This window comes from Mesoplodon bidens (assembly GCF_964165515.1).
Source record: "Mesoplodon bidens genome assembly, chromosome: 13".
In the NCBI taxonomy this organism is placed as follows: domain Eukaryota; kingdom Metazoa; phylum Chordata; class Mammalia; order Artiodactyla; family Ziphiidae; genus Mesoplodon; species Mesoplodon bidens.
Window position 1 is genome coordinate 11,961,722 of NC_138169.1, and position 17,226 is coordinate 11,978,947.

The 17,226-nt window shown below is 47.8% G+C and overlaps 1 protein-coding gene across 1 annotated transcript in view; it reads left to right on the forward strand.

Moving 5' to 3' along the window:
* KSR2 (kinase suppressor of ras 2) overlaps positions 1–17,226 on the forward strand; it is a gene marked incomplete at both ends in the record, with an annotated part of 400,411 nt that overhangs the window by 78,158 nt on the left and 305,027 nt on the right. Inside the window, 2 exons of the mRNA XM_081251970.1 lie at positions 432–572; positions 4,452–4,602. Coding sequence (XP_081108096.1) covers positions 432–572; positions 4,452–4,602 — 292 coding nt within the window. The remainder of the gene's footprint in view (positions 1–431; positions 573–4,451; positions 4,603–17,226) is intronic.

Sequence of the window (17,226 nt, forward strand, 5' to 3'; positions counted from 1 at the left end):
ATGATGAGTCTCCTACTGATGGCCCCTCAGGGTGTTTGCAGTCTTCCGCCATTGCAAACAGAACTGTAGGAAATATCCTTCTCCACAGTCATTTGGCACAGGATGAGGTGTCTGTGGGAGGAGTTCCTACAAGTGCAACTGTGAAGGTCAAAGGATTGGTGCAGTGGAGATGTGGATGGATACAGTCCAAACCCCGCCCCCACTACACGGGTACAACGCATGCCGTCCTCCCCAGCAGAATCTTGGAACCTGCCTGTTTGCCCATCTTCACCAACACAGTTGGGACATGAGTGGAAACTGGGTCTCACTGCAGTTGAACCGGTCTTTAAAACACGGAGTTGGGGTGTGGAGGGGACATTGGGGAGATACTTGCCTCTCGTCCTTGTGGCAGTGCCTCTGAGACATGTCCTCTGTTCTCTGTGTCTCCGCAGAGCAAGCTGGTGAAGTACTTCAGCCGGCAGCTGTCCTGCAAAAAGAAGGTAGCCCTGCAGGAACGCAATGCCGAGCTGGACGGCTTCCCCCAGCTCCGGCACTGGTTCCGGATCGTCGACGTACGGAAGGAAGTCCTGGAGGTGACTGGAGGCGACCCCTGCCCTCTGCCCCTTACTGGCCGGCAGCCAGCCCCCTCAGGCAGTGGGTTTTTGGCTGTGTCTGGCTCATAGTAGGACTTAAATACGTGTTGGATGAAGGCACGGAGCATCTCTGATGCTGTCTGAATGGGGTCATTAAGAGTGCGGTTCTAGGGACTTCCCTGGCGGTCCATTGGTTAAGAATCCAGGCTTAAGTTCGATCCCTGATCGGGGAACTAAGATCCCACATGCTGTGAGGTGTGGCCAAAAAAAAAAAAAAAAAAAGAGTGTGGATCTAGAGTCAGATAGACCCTCTTTCAACTCTGCCACTTAAGGACTCAGTCTCCTGGGCCAAATCACTTTACCTCTTAGACCAGTGCTGTCCAGCAGAATGTTCTACTATGGTGGAAATATTTCATATCTGTGCTGCCTGATGCGGTAGCCACCAGCCACATGTAGCTACTGAGCACTTGAATTGTGGTTAGTGCATGTGACTGAGGAACTCAATTTTTAATTGTATTTAATGTTCATTAATGTGGCCAGTGGCCACCATACTGGGCAGCATAACTTAGGACATCGGTTTTCTCATCTGTTCAATGGGGTAATGGTTGTCTCCTCTTCTTAAGTAGTTGGCATGATAAAATGAGAGGATCTGTGTAAAATGTTCAGCCCATAGTCTGGAACCTAATTGTACCCAGGAAATGTCAACTTATGATTGTTGTTGCTGTTTCTGAAAGCTTTGGAAGTAATAGGTTTTCTAGTGACAAAACCAGCACACCTGTTGTCTTGTGTCCACTCTCCAGGAGTGGATCACATCCTTAGGGTTTCAAGGATGGTGAGATTTCCTTACCCTCTGGGATCTTGGGTTCCCCCCTGTTTTCAGTGACTGGGTGGAAACTTTCCTAATAAAATCAGCTCTCATTCATTGAATCTTCAGTGCCAGGCATAGTATTGAGGGTTTTACATGCAGGATCTCAACTCGTGAGACTGTTCAGACCCTCACAACGACCTTTTGAGGTAGGTATGACTTTTACCCCATTGTACAGAGCAGGAAACCGAGGCTAGAAGATGGAGGGAGTTGCCCTGCTCGTGAGTGGGCGGAGCTAGCAGGAAAACCCAGCTCAGATGGACTCCAGAGTGTGAAGTGGGAAGCATGGTGCTTTCTCCTCGTTTTCCTGTTGGGGGGGGCCTCCCTGAGCTGGAGAGAGGGCGTTCTGGGCGCCCCCCTTCACCTGCAGGACCAAGTGCCATTTCTCAAGGCACCCCCGCTTCCTGCTCGAAGAGGCCTGGAAGATCCTTTTGTCTTTTTTAGACCTTGTTCCCAGTGTGATCTTGCCCGAACCGGCTACATCTAACAGTCCTGAGCTGGGGATACAGAACCTTCACATTCCCCTCTCCCCCGGCCCGCATCTTGCGCATACGCACCAGATGGTGTAGGAGTCTCTGTTTCTTAATATTCCCAGGATGGCGGTTTTGTGTGAATATCCTTAAAATGAAAGGTCCTATAAAAGTACAGACAGTACATTTTATTTGCATGGCTCCATACACGTTTCAGAGGCTTTCGGGACCATTTATGTATCAATTGAGGCGAATAAGACAGAGACAAACCTTCAGGGGTTGAAAACTAGTGGCCCTCTGCTGTATCTTGTATCTGACGCACAGATATTTTTTGTTTGTCTTCAAAATTATTTTTGAGCCAGTATTTAAAAGTTGGAAGAGTCTGCATAAAAAACTCAGATCTTCGGCTTCTCTCGAAAAATCGGAATTGCTGACCGCACAGACCTAAATTCCTGTCTGGTGTCAGTGAACCGAATTCTGCTGCCCCTTAGGATTCTGCAGGCTAGTTCTCAGCTTTGCTCATTTACATTTACCTGGCCTGCAAGTGCCTGAGCTCTGGCTCTTATCTTAGTCTATGAGAATCGAGTCCAAGGCCACCAACCAGGCGGTGTGGACCGAGCTGGGTTTCTAACTCTCTGTCTGCAGCTCACGCGTGTGTCTCCCAGACAGCCCCCTTCTGTGGAAGAACCAGCAGTATAGAGAAAGCTCCTAAGTGAGACTGCCTGGGTTCACACTTACTCACAGTGTGACCCTGGGTGATGATGGTCTGACTTCTCTGAATGCCAATGTCCTAGTTACAGACTGATATGATGGCAAAAGTACCTGCTTTATGTGGCCTTTGTGACCTTTAGAGAAAATCCATGAAAAGCACTTAAAACAATGTTCTATTTCAATTATTATTATTATTATTATTATTATGAATAAATCGAACAGAAGTGCCTCTCCTCTTTTGGCCCAAGCTAGTTAAAGCCTTCTCCATTTTTTTCTGTCATTCTTCCTTCTGTGATTTGTGTGTGTGTGTGAACCGTAAACTTCAGTGTAAATTGAGTATTTTGGAGGGTAAATTATAGGATTAAAATGCACAAGTGAATCTTGCAGCAAAGAGGAGAATTCCTTTATGTTGTGACGCATCCCTTCTAAATGTAATTCATTTCATACTTTCAGACCCTGGTCCATCACCTTTCTGAATGTGGACTTCCCTGTAACAGTCCCTATTTGAGAAAGCTTCTATGTGACTCATTCTTGTTCTTTCTCTGCCCCTGACCTAGCGAGTTGGAGAGGCACTGATCGGGTTTCAGCTTTTGCCCGGCAGCTTTTTTTTTTTTTTTTTTCATAGAATTTTTGTGTCGATGCAGTTTTCATCTTTCTGACTGCCAGATTAAGGCGGGGGCGGGGTGGGGCAGGGTGGTGTCTCATTTGGTTGTAATACACAGATATGGCCACAAGAGGGCGGAAGTACTCCACAGTATTGCCTTAGAATCTCCATTCTTTGCTATCTAAAACTCTTATTTTAATAATAGTAATAATAATAATAATAATATTATTATAATATTAATAATATTATTATTATTATAATAAATAAATATTATATAATAATAATAAATGTCAAATGTTGGTTACCAATAAGTGCTATAATGTGAAGGCTGTTTTTTTGTAGATGCGTAAATATAGAAGTTTGACCAATTTCCAGGTGTGTTCATATTGTGGTGTCCTATATAGGGCCACACTGCTTCGGGGAAGGGAGGGATGGTTGCTGGCGGTGGTGAAGGGACACCTGACCAACATAGTTATAGCCGGCAATCCTACCTTTCCTCCAGCCCATCTCTTCAGCGGTGTCCCTTTCCCCACTCCATGCTATACTCCACTTTGTCTTAGATTGCAAAGTCCTGTCCCATCGGGCTCAGACACAAATCCCGTTTGATTGACAGCACTGAACCACCCACAGGGTTCCAGCCGCCCTTTCCCCTTAAGGTTCCTGAACCCCCAATCTGAGCCCTAGAACGTATGACTGGGAAAGAGAGAAGAAAAGGGAAAGGAGACCAGCCATCAGGAGACTTGGGCTGTCCAGTTTACTCTGCTCTTATTAGTTCACCCTGGATTTGGGACAAATCATTGCAGCCCAAACCGGGCAGGAGGCATGGAAGGCCTTCCAAGATGAGTAAATTGGAGCCCTGCCTATAAGGAGTTCAAAAACTGCATGGGGAGACAGGTAATTAACTGCCACCATTTACAGAGTCCCGACTATGTGCTAAGCATACCTGCTACCTTACAGAGCACATGAGCTTAACATTCCCACTTTTCAGGTGAGTAGAGTGGGTCTCAGAGAGGTTAAGTGATTTGCCCGGGATCATCTAGCTAATGAGTGGCAAAGCTGAGATTCAAACGCAGGCGTGTGTGACCGGAGTGAGGAGACCCAACCATTATGCCACGCCGACATCCACCGAGAGCCTGGCGTTCCTCTAGGTACCACTAGAGGGCGACATGGAGGCCTCCCCTCGGGGCGCTTCCGGTCTGTTGACCCTCCTTCTCTCTTCCCTCCGCTAGGAGATCACCCCGGGCCAGCTGAGTCTGGAGGACCTCTTGGAGATGACGGACGAGCAGGTGTGTGAGACCGTGGAGAAATACGGGGCCAACCGGGAGGAGTGTGCCCGCCTCAATGCCTCCCTCTCCTGCCTCCGGAACGTCCACATGTCAGGTGAGCAGCCCCAGGGGGATGGAAACGCGTCCCCGTCGTGTTTGCCGCCATTCCTCCGGGTTCCCGTGCCCGCACCTGCAGGCCAGGACGAGGCAGAGGCAGCTCTGGATGGTGCGTGCCGCTCATGAGCAGAGGAAAGAGGACCTGGAATTCGGAGCCAGAAGAAGTGGTCGGGGCAGCTACTCTCGCCCAAGGGAGACCTTCTGAGGTTATAGGGCATGGGGTTCTGGATAATTAGGGTCCAGATATGGAAATATTGGGCGTGAGTGAAAGACTAGGGTCTTTTTTTTTGCTCCGTGGCATGTGGGATCCTCCCGGACCAGGGCTTTGTGTCCCCTGCATTGTCAGGCGGACTCCCAACCACTGCGCCACCAGGGAAGTCCCTAGGGTCTTTTTACCTTATACATTGGGAAGTGCCTTTGTACTTTGGCTCAGCATCTAACTTCTTATTTTTCTTTTTCCACAAATAATATACATTCATTGTAAAAGAAATTAGAAAATAGATTTAAAAAACCCCAAGTCCCCACCCTCGACTGTTATCATTTTGGTATAATTCTTCCTGACAAATGGGTATGTGTATAGTTTCTCTAAACAATAAATGATAAAACCATGAAGCTAGGATTATCCATACATATTATTTTGAAACCTGCTTTTTTCACCTAACAAAATAACTTCTGATTTGTTTTTATCAGTTTGAGGTCCAACGTTGTAATCTTTCTTTGCTATTTTTCATTAATTTCTCAAATACCTGTTTGCCCTGATTAGCAGGACACCAAACATCATTCTGATTGAGGTTTCCTGCTTTCCTCTAGCCTCATGATTTTTCCACTATCTCTGGGGCCTTTTCAGTCCTAAGGGATCAGCTCTGCAAGCAGCCAAAGAAAAGCTTACTGGTCCACCTGCATGGTTGTTTCAGTTCCCACCACAAGGAGTCACTGTTGAGCACTAGTCTGGCACTGATAAACGGTCAGGTGGCTGTACATCTATAGGTGCCCTAGCTGGATTCAACATGAAACATTCAGCGAGTATTTATGGAGTGATTATGTGTGCCAGCAGGGCTGGGCGTACGGAAGTGGACAAAAAAGAACATGTTTGAAACAGGTCATTGGCCCAGCTCCCCCATGCATGCCCTTTTGGATTCTTTCTTGCTAGCAGACTCTAATGATGGCTACGATCATCATCAAATAGCCCTGAATTGGGGGCTCTTCTGTCACTGAAGGTGACTGGTAGCATTCCTGGCATCTACCAGTAGAGGTAACGCTAGATACCAGTAGCACCCCTGCCCCATCCCTGTCATGACAAACAGGAATGTCTCCAGATGTTTCTAAATGTTCCAGGGAGGGTACAGAATTACCCCTGGTTGACTAGCTATACAGGTCATGTTATTCTTCACTCTAGTACAATGCTATTGACTCACCTAATATTCTCATAGTTAAAAAAGGCCTCTCACTCAGTGCAGACAAAACCTGCTTCAAGGAGACTTCTTCTCTCTACCTACTGTGAGAAGCAGCTGGCCATTTTCTCGCCTTTAAAAAATTGCACTGAATTACAATGTTATATCATAAACATCTTCCTTTGTCAATAAATGTATTTCCTGCTCCTTTTTAACGCCTGAAATCTGCCACCATTTATTCCACCAGCCTCCTATTTCTAGAAATGTAGGTTGTATCCATTTTTTTTCCTGTTATAAGCATTGCTGCAGTGAACAACTTTGAGTGTTAACTTTGGGTACATCCTTGGCGATCCCTGTACTGTGAATTCATAGGAGTGGAGTTCCTGCAGCAAAGTGTTTACATATTTTAAGACTTCTGGTGAATGTCGCCATATGGCTTTCCAAAAATTCGTACCAATTTATGCCTCTCCCTCCCACCGTCCCCCACAATGCATGAGAGTGAGCATTTGAGGTTAGGTTCTTTTTTAAAATTTGTTTGTTTGTTTGTTTGTTTAAACATCTTTATTGGAGTATGACTGCTTTACAATGGTGTGTTAGTTTCTGCTTTATAAAAAAGTGAATCAGCTATACATATACATATGTCCCCATATCCCCTCCCTCTTGCATCTCCCTCCCACCCTTCCTATCCCACCCCTCTAGGTGGTCACAAAGCACCGAGCTGATCTCCCTGTGCTATGTGGCTGCTTCCCACTAGCTATCTGTTTTACGTTTGGTAGTGTATATATGTCCTTGCCACTCTCTCACTTCATCCCAGTTTACCCTTCCCCCTCCCCGTGTCCTCAAGTCCATTCTCTACGTCTGTGTCTTTATTCCTGTCCTGCCCCTAGGTTCTTCAGAACCATTTTTGTTGTTGTTGTTGTTTTAGATTCCATATATATGTGTTAGCATACGGTATTTGTTTCTCTCTTTCTGGCTCACTTCACTCTGTATGACAGACTCTAGGTCCATCCGTGAGGTTAGGCTCTTAATTGCTTTTCAGAGTTAATATCTTCTCTTCAGAGTTGTGCTACTGAGTTCGGAAAAGTTCTCATGAATGAGCTGGACCCCAGTTCTTCCTGGGAGAGGGGTTTATGTCACCTCTCCATAGGCGGGGCATCATCCTTTGTAACATCCTGGGCTTGGTGAGACCTTGAGAGGGCCTCTAATCGGGTATTTTTCAAAATTTTTTTAATCGAGATACACAGTAACAAATATGATTTATATTGCAACCCTGTACACACACACACATACACAAATACACACGCATGCACACATTCACATACACAACTAAAAGGAGTTTCATGAAACAATACTCATTCTTACTATACGTGATATTTTATACACTTTTTTCTATTTTATTCCATATCATTTGCCAAATGCTGGTGATGATCCACCACTTTGATTTCACACCCCACTTTTGGACTGTGAGCCACAGTTTGAAAAGAACACTGATATAATCAATCCTCCCACCACCACCAACCCTTGCTAAGCAGCTGAGATTCCTTTGACGATGTCCTACCTCGGATGCCACCCTTTGAACCACTGGGACCTTGAAAGCAGTGACCAAGGGCTGTGCTCGTGCCCAGATTCCTCCAGCACCAGGGTCAGCTTGGAGAGAACCTCAGCTCAGTAAAGCACTATCCACTCAGCTCTGAGTCTCCTTAAAATCGTGCTCTACCTGCCTTTCCTCGCTGTTATGGTGCCACTCTTCTCATTTTAAGTTTAATTTAAACTTTTTTTTTTTGCGGTACGCGGGCTTCTCACTGTTGTGGCCTCTCCCGTTGCGGAGCACAGGCTCCGGACGCGCAGGCTCAGCGGCCATGGCTCACGGGCTCAGCCGTTCCGCGGCACGTGGGATCTTCCCGGACCGGGGCATGAACCTATGTCCCCTGCATCGGCAGGCGGACTCTCAACCACTGCACCACCAGGGAAGCCCAATTTAAACATTTTTAAGGAGTGTTTTTTTTTTTTTTTAATGGATACCTCTCTTCCTTAGTAGCCTTAAAGCTGCAAGAAGGCAGGGATCATACCTGTTTTTATTCACCATTTTATTCCCAGCTACATATCTAGCCCATAGAAGGGACTCAATAAATATCTCTGAATCAATACACCTTCCCGCTCATGTAGCCCAGGAAAACTCCCCAGTGCCTTAATGGACAGTCTTTCTTATAGATTGCAAAGCACCTCAGGATCTGGCTCCCATTTGGAAGCCCACTGTTCACATTTCCCCCGCAAGCCCTAAATATCCAATTAATCTATTAGTTACTTAGGGTTTCCTAGATCAGACATGGATTTTGCCTCTTGGTACTCACCCCCCTGCCTAGAATTCCATTCCCCTTTGTCCTCCTGGTGAATCCCTGTTTATTCTCAGGCCCAACTCCTGCCTCGAAGCTTCTGCACTTTTTTTTTTTTTAATTTTTTAAATTAGTTTCTGCTTTATAACAAAGTGAATCAGTCATACATATACATCCGTTCCCACATCCCTTCCCTCATGCATCTCCCTCCCTCCCACCCTCCCCATCCCACCCCTCCAGGCAGTCACAAAGCACCGAGCTGATCTCCCCGTGCTCTGCGGCTGCTTCCCAATCTATCTACCTCACGTTTGGTAGTGTATACATGTCCATGCCTCTCTTTCGCTTTGTCACAGCTTACACTTCCCCCTCCCCATATCCTCAAGTCCATTCTCAAGTAGGTCTGTGTCTTTATTCCCGTTTTACCCCTAGGTTCTTCATGACATTTTTTTTTTTTTTTTTTTGCGGTATGCGGGCCTCTCACTGTTGTGGCCTCTCCCGTTGTGGAGCACAGGCTGCAGACGCACAGGCTCAGCGGCCATGGCTCACGGGCCCAGCCGCTCCACGGCACGCGGGATCCTCCCAGACTGGGGCACGAACCCGTGTCCCCTGCATCGGCAGGCGGACTCTCAACCACTGCGCCACCAGGGAAGCCCCGACATTTTTTTTTTTTAAATTCCATATATATGTGTTAGCATACGGTATTTGTTGAATGAAAAGTTTTTTGGGAAAGCCGCCTGACATGCTTGCTCCTGATCTCCACCAGGGGGAAGCAGTGAGCCACCCTCAAAGGATTCTTGCTTTAAATTCTCTTCGCTCAAAAATTATCATTGGTTTCTTGAAGCTTCGAACTATCTTGGGAGCTGGCTGGTTCCTGTCATTTCCTGCCCTTCACCTTAACCAAAAATGTTATCCTAATAGGGAAAACAACAAGTGTCTTTCGCACCAGACTCCTGTTTCTTGAACTTGGTATTCCCAGCTCTCAGCCAGAAAGCTGGAGTCTCCTACAGTGATAAAATCAGATATTTTAAATTCTGGTGTGTAGTGGGGACTCAATGAACGTTTGTTGAGGGACTGAAGGAATACAAGTTGTGATGAGAAACTCATATGGAAACCAAACATATGGAGACAAGGAAGCTTTATCTCTGGCCAAGAATGCATGTAATCTCAGTCTCTCTGTTTCTTAGAGCATAGGGGCAGCTTGATTTTAGAGTTGTTAACTCTAATCTTAGTTTTCTCCTTGGGTTTTGGGGCTATCCTTATTTCCCAGTGCCCGAGGAACCCCAAAGATAGGAAAGCTTAACCTTTTCATCTCTTCTCCCAGCTAGTTAGGTCAGCCTTAGCCTGACACCAAAGAATGTGCAATCATTCCTTCAACAAGCTCCAGGGACCCCGAAGCCAGGATATCCGAACCGTTCCTTATCGTGTCAGCTATGGCCTGAAACCACAAACATTCATTCCCTCATTTAACAAAGTTTATCGAAAGCCTACAGTATGCCAGGCACTGTTCTAATCTCTGAAAATGTATGCTTAGATGTCTGTCCTTATGGAGTTTACATTCTAGTGGGGGAGACAGGCAATAAATTATATCATAATAAGCATGTACATTAGGAAATGTGTTAGAATAAGTGCTGTGGAGCACTCCAAGGCTGGAGACCTCAGGTATGAAGACCACGGGCTCCCTTCCTGAGCCTTCCTGTCCTGGGTCACAGCTGCCTTATCAGAGGAGAAGCTGGTGGGGGCATAGCTCAGGTATCAGAGTGCTGTTGCCGTGACTTTCTCTTTTCTGATGTTTGCTCTTTCTCTCTATTCTGTTTCTTGGCTTTTTGATTATTTTTAGCTTACTAATGTGTGGTCATTTGTATCTTCACTTTCCAAAGGAAAAACCCAGGTTCAATGTAATGGAAGACCCTGCTTTTCTCCCTCCCTCTCTCCCACCCCTCCCTCCTATACACATGTATCAAGCACTCACTACACATTTGGTACTGTGCTGGGTTCCAGGGCCTGACGACCTTCTTGGGGCTTCAGGGTAGAGCTGAGACCAAGAGGAGGAGGGGGAGGTCTCCTAATGACCGGGGGGTGGGGGGAGCACTTCGAAGTGCATTGCTTCCGCAAGGGAGCTCGGAGCATCCCAGGCGTGGAGAGACCAGTGTGGCTGGCCTACTGGGAATGTTGGGCAGAGAGGTGGGAGCTGGCATCAGACAGGGGGCAGGGCCAGCCGCCACGGTGGACCATGGCACAGAGCTTGCATGGCAGGGTTTTGAGTAGAAGATGCCTGGATTACTTGTCCAGTTTTCAAACAAACACTCTGGCTGCAGAGTGGGTGGGTGGCTTGGAGTGAGATGCCAGGAAGCGTCAGAGGAGCCCAGGGTGCCACTGGCAGACAGGTGCCCTGGGAGCTTGCTTTGTTGAGCCCCCCTCCAGCTCCTCCTCTTGAGTTTCGGGGGTGGGTGGAGGAGCAGGGAACTGGCAGCCAGGAGAAAAACAGGATGCAGAGTGGCCCCGAAATAGGACAGCCTCAGATGCTCTCTGGTATCTCCGCAGTTTGCGTATTGAATGAAGCCCACCAGAACCCCGCCTTCCACTCTAGCCTTCCTTCCACGGGAACAAAGAGTAGGAGTCGTCTTGATTGCCCTATTGTTCCAGTTGCTTCTAACTTCGGGAGGGCTGGGCTGGGTGGCGGAGGAAGAGCCGCCCCTTCCACAGCCCGCCGTGTCTGGTGTGTTCCAGCGCCATGTCCTCATCCGTTCTCCAGCATCCTGTTCTGTGGGTTCTCAGGAATCCCTTACACAGCGTGACTCCGCGTTAGGACTCCTGATTGCAAGCGACGGAAACCTGATGTGATTACCCTTCCTCAGACACGGCTCATTCATTCAGTATAAATTTCGATTGAACATCCTTTGTTTCGGTCTCGGTGGGGGACTAGGGACACAGTGGCGGGCAAGGCCAGTCAGCTCCCGCGGACCTTGTGTTCCAGACCCGAGCTGTCCAATATGGCGGCCACTAGGCTCATGTGGTGAATTAAACTTATGTTCATTGAAGTGAGATAAAATTAAAATTTCACCTCTTCCATGGCACTAGCCGCACTTCAAGTGATCCATAGCCACCTGTGTCTAGTGGCTACCCTATTGGCACAGTTCTAGGTCGTTTCCATCATCACAGAAAGTTCTGTTGGACGGCACTTTTCTAGAATATGTCGAGAGAAACAATACACAAGAGAAATAGCAAATGGTGATCAGTTTTATGTGGAGAATTAAAATAGGGTGATAACGATGGTGGCTAGGTGGCCAGCTTTGATGGGGTGGCCACAGAGAGAGGGTCAGTCAGAGCTCTACCAGAGAAGCAGAACCAGTAGAATAAATATATTAAGAGATTCATTGCAAGGATTTGGTTTATGTGATTGTGGTGCCTGGCTGGGTAGGTCTGAAATCCGTGGGGTAGGCGGTCAGGAAGGGCGGGCTGGAACGACTGGGCATGAGCTGAAGTCGCTGTCCATGGGCAGAATTTCCTTTTCTTCAGGGAAGCCTTAGTCCTGCTCTTAGCGCCTTTCAGTGGATTGAGCCAGCCCTTCCAGATTATCGAGGGTAATCTCCCTTACTTAGAGCCAACTGACTGTGGACTTTAATCACATCTACAAAATACCTTCACAGCAGGAATATAAATTAATAATTGCTTGAATTACTGGGGACTGTACCTTAGCCACGTTGACATATTGAACTGACCATGACAGTGAGCCTCTCTGGGGAGGTGACATTTAAACTAAGCCTTGAATGACAAGAAGATACAGATATGAGAAGACTGGGGGAAGAACATTTTGAGCAGAAGAAACAGGTCATCAAATCTCAAAAGCACTGTTAAGAAGCAGAAAGAAGACCCACGTGGCTGAACCGCGGGGCGTGTTCTGATAACCCATTCCTATGTAACAATCTACTCCACAATTTAATGTCTGAAAACAGCACCTACATTGTTATCTTTCATGATTCCCTGGGTTGGCTGGGCTCAGCTGGGTGGTTCTTTGGTTGCGTGTGTTACGGGCTTGACTGGGCTGGAACGTTCAAGATGGTACATGTGTGTGGATGGCAGTTGACACTGCTTGTTGGATGGGAGTTCAGCCTGGGCTGTTTATGGGGCACCCACATGTTGCGTGTGGCTTGGGCTTCTTATGTTGGAGTGAGCATTCCAAGAGGCAGGAATTGGAAGCCACCAGTTGCCTTAGAAGCTAGTCTTGGAACAGGTACAGTATTGCTTTTGCTGGTGACTGTATCAGTGAGGGGTCAATCAGGGAGCAGAACCGCTCTGAGGGTAATGGAGAAAAGAATTTATCATAGGAGTGCAGACCTTATACAACGGTAGGAGGAGCTGGGGAAGTAAAGGTTTGAAAGGACTAACTGGAGGTTCAGAGCAAAGCCTCTAACCTGCCCTGATAAGGGAAGCCAGCCTGGGTTGTTGGGAACTTCTGGAAGCAGCATGTCCAGCTGTTGCAGGGGGACCATGAAGAGGGGCTGGTGCAGATGCCAGTGGAAGGTTATTGGTTCTTTGGAGCTATTGCCTCTGTGAGTTTGCAGGAAGTGTCTGGTGGTGGACCCGAGGTCACCACTGATCACCAGGGTCCACGTCAGGAAGGAAAGTTGGCCGTGGAGCAGGGAAAATGGAGGATGAACCCCATCTTCCGCACCTGCCGCCTGCTGCCCTTGCCACCCTTCAGAGCAAGACGGATGCTGCTTCACTTGCTCTGCCCTAATCTGGTACATGTTCACTTTTGGCCAACTCTGACCTGAAGCCACAGAGAACAGGATTCTGGAAACGTGGTACCAGCCTAGCCAAGTCGACAATAGGCTAGTACAGTTCAGGGAGCAGGGGTGGCAGGGAGAGGGTGCAGGTGGAGGTGCAGGCGGGGACCAGCTCCTGGGGAGCCTCAGAGCCATGTCAGGAAAAGCAGAATGGGAGGCTGTTGGAGGGGGTTTGAAGAAGGGAATCGTCTTGATTTGATTTCACTTCACTCATAAGGCAAAGATGGATGGAGCTGGCTTTAGGCAAAGTTCAATCCATCAGTCAGTCTCTCTCCCTCCTCCTTCATCTTAGCTCTGCTTCCCTTGGGGTCGTCCTCAACCCTCCCTATCTATTTAACTCTACCTCACTTTCCTCATCTGCAAAATGGGCATACTGATAATATCTTCCTCATGGCGTGGTTGCAAGAAAAGAGTTAATATAAACACTTAGCCTGATGTCTGGCAAATCAAGTGCTTAATATATGATCGCTATGATTATCCTTATTTATTTATTTATTTATTTATTTATTTATGGCTGCGTTGGGTCTTCGTTGCTGCATGCGGGCTTTCTCTAGTTGCAGCAAGTGGGGGCTACTCTTCATTGCGGTGCGTGGGCTTCTCATTGCGGTGGCTTCTCTTGTCGCGGAGCACGGGCTCTGGGCTTCGGTAGTTGTGGCACGCGTGCTCAGTAGTTGTGGCTCGTGGGCTCTAGAGCGCAGGCTCAGTAGTTGTGGCGCACAGGCTTAGTTGCTCCACAGCATGTGGGATCTTCCCAGACCAGGGCTCGAAGCCGTGTCCCCTGAATTGGCAGGTGGATTCCTAACCACTGCGCCACCAGGGAAGCCCCATCCTTATTATTCTTTTAAGTCAGCTTCCTCCTGCACACTGCCCCCCACCCCACCCCAGCCCCTTCCCTCCCAAGCTGAATCTGAAACAGTGTATTTTCCCCACAAGCCTCTGGCTGCTCCCTGGGGCACAGGACACCCCCCCGCCCCCCTGCCGCCCCGCACACCAGCCTTTATCTTACAGCCCCGGAAGCAGAGCCCCAGGTCAGCACCCAGTCCAGGGCTTAAGCTGCCCTTCCCAATACAGCCTCTATTTCTGCTGTCTTGCAGGCCACATCCTGGCCCCTCTGTCTAGCCCACCTGCCGCTTCACACAACCAGCTCTGGCTTTTGTGAAACCACCACACTCACACCCCCCCGACCCCGTCCCACCCCGATGAGAACAAAGAGAACCTGGCTCCCCGCTGTCACCTCTGATCAGCACAGTGGTTGCACCCAGCAGGTGCTGAGCAGAACTGGGCGCAAAACTGACACTGAACTTGTACTATATGGTCTGCAGGGGCTGAACTGTTTGAGGATTGTGGGTTCCATATGCACTGCACCCGATCAGCCAAGTCAGGCCCAGGCGGACTGTTACAGCTTAGAATCAGATCCCAGCTCCTTCTCCCAGGCTTCTGATGTCTTCACACCCAGCTACCCTGATCTTCCTGCTTTTCCTTGAAAGGCCTGCCTCAGGGCCTTTGCACGGGTCCTTCTTTCTGCCTGGAATGTGCTGCTCCAATCTTCCTCTGGCTGATTCCTTGTCGTTTTGGTTTCAGCTCAGATGAGACCTTCTCCTGATCCCACCTTCATCTCAGTCACTCACTCATTTCCTCATGGTCCCGATCACAGATACAATGATTTCATTTTAAGTGTTTGTTTCTCTACCCCTTCTCACTAGAACAGTGGTTCTCAGACCTGGATGTGCATCCGAATCCTCCAGAGGGCTCCACTCCCAGAGTTCCCATTTCAACCGGTCCAGGTCAGCACCTAGGAATTGCATTTTTAACAAGTTCCCAGGTGATGCTTCTGCTCCTGGCTTGGGGACTGCATTTTGAGAGCCACTGTGCCGGATTGTCCCAGGGCCTGGCTCAGAACTAGAGTGTAAAGAGTAGTTACTGAATGATTGAATGAGTGGTGGTCCATGGTAATGGTAACAGCACATGAGTTCTTACCGGGCCAGGAGCTGTCCTGGGTAATTGACATGCAGCACTGGCTTATTTAATCCTTTCAACAACCTCACGAGGTCCATGTGATTATTATTTCTATTTTCTGGTAAGAAAACTGAAGCTCAGAGTCACACAGCAACTAAGTACCAGAGGCAGGGTTTGAACCTGGGTCCATCTGACTCCTGTCAAGCCGAGGCTCCCTCATTAGAGAGAGGTGGGGGGAGTTCCCTGGCGGTCCAGTGGTTAGGACTCCGCACTCTCACTGCCGAGGACCCGGGTTCAATCCCTGGTCAGGGAACTAAGATCCCACAAGCTGTGTGGCACGGCCAAAACAAATAAATAAAAATAAAAAACCAGAGAGAGAGAGAGAGGTGGGGACAGCTTTCCCCTTAACTTTGGGAGGTCCACCTATCTCTGCTGAAGTGGCTGCCCTTTGGGGGCGTTGCAGGGATGTAGCAGCTTAAAAGAGCTTGAGATAAAAAGAAATTACTTAAAGCCTGGATGTAACTACCAAGTAACAGCAACATCGCCTGTTGACAGAGCAACTTCTGTTGTAGGAAGTACCTGCATACAGATGACCCCATTTGATCCTCACAACCCTGTGAGTGGTGGGCAGATGAGTACACATTTCACAGGTGAGAACACTGAGGCCAAAAGAAGGTCACTTTGACCCTCCCACGGTCCCACAGAGCTGGAATTGGAACTGCGATGTCCCATTCCTGATTCTCAGCGCAGAGCCCTTTCTGCTGTATGCGGTTGGGGGATGGTGGTGCTGGCCATGTTTCCCCTCCAGGTGGAATCCTCGAACTGGAGAGCCGGGCGCTGCCCCAAGCTGGGTGTGGCTGGGAAAGCTCAGAAGCCCCTTGATCTGCTTCTGAGTCCAGGGAGGCTCTTCCTTCTCCTGGCAGGGTTGAGTCTTTCTTGGTGACTGTTTCTGCCCTTCTCAGCCGTGGTCCTAAGAGAGAATGGGAGGCGTCCTTGGCCATATGAATGTGTTTGAAAAGTTCAGTAAATGTGCAGGAGGAAAGCAGGGAGGGCAGGGAGGATGGAGAGAAATGTTATTACCTTGTGTTGTTATTTGAACCAAGTTATTTTCCCCTCCCCCTAAAATGTCCCAACACTGTGACACTGCATTGCTGGAAACTACGAGAGGGGTCCAGTTCATAATAGTCACACTTTTCACTCAGTTTTTTTTTTTTTCCTGCATTGTTTACTTATTTTCCTGATTACTGACTTACAGTCTTATATGAGAAGTATTCAGTCTCTTGTTTGGGGAAGGAAAAAAAAAAGGCTTTGTTTTGACCATAATTTGCATGCTAGTTAGTATTTTAAAAATGGATCCATAGGAAGAAAAAGTCTAGAAGGAGATGCACTTGGATATTTATCATAGTTGTTTTTGGAGTAAGGTGATGTTATTTCTGTTTTGCTTATCTCCGTTTTCTATCTTTCTGGGCAAGGAACAAGCGGTGATGTAATTTAAACCAAAAAAAAAAATTAGAAGGAAAAAAAGTCTTCCTTGAACCCAGTTTGTTTACCTTTTTCTGTACCCACCCCTTTTGTTATTTCTATGATTTCCTCATTGATTAACCCCCTTCTTTGCACCTGTTCAAAAGGGCAAACTTCCTGCTGCATCTTCCTGAAGTTAAATTCCCTGTGGCTTAGACAATTCTTGACGATGCTCTAAAATGCAACTTAAATGCCACCACTGCCGGGAAGGCTGCCTAGATTGCCCCTGCTCCACTCTTGTGTTATTCATCCTGCAGTTCTCTTGTAGTTGTTCTGATATATAAATCTCCCATATCAGATTAGAAATTCCTGGATAGCAGGAGCCATCACAAAAATAACAATTAATTATTAAAAGTATACTCTGTATCAGGTACTGTTCTTAGCTGATTTTAAGGGTAACTTCACTCAGTCTTCAGAACTTGCCCATGAGATAGGGACTGTTGTAGTCCCCAGTTTTCAGATAAGAGAACTAAGGTGCAGGGAGGTGAGCCTAGTGACCCAAGGTCACGTGCAGTGAATTGTAGGGTGCCAGGATTTGAGCTTGGGCTGACCACAGACTCTTTTTTTTTTGCTTCTTTTGTTTTCTATAGAGTACGTAGCACAGTAGCAGAAGTATCATTGAGGGGGAGGTTGA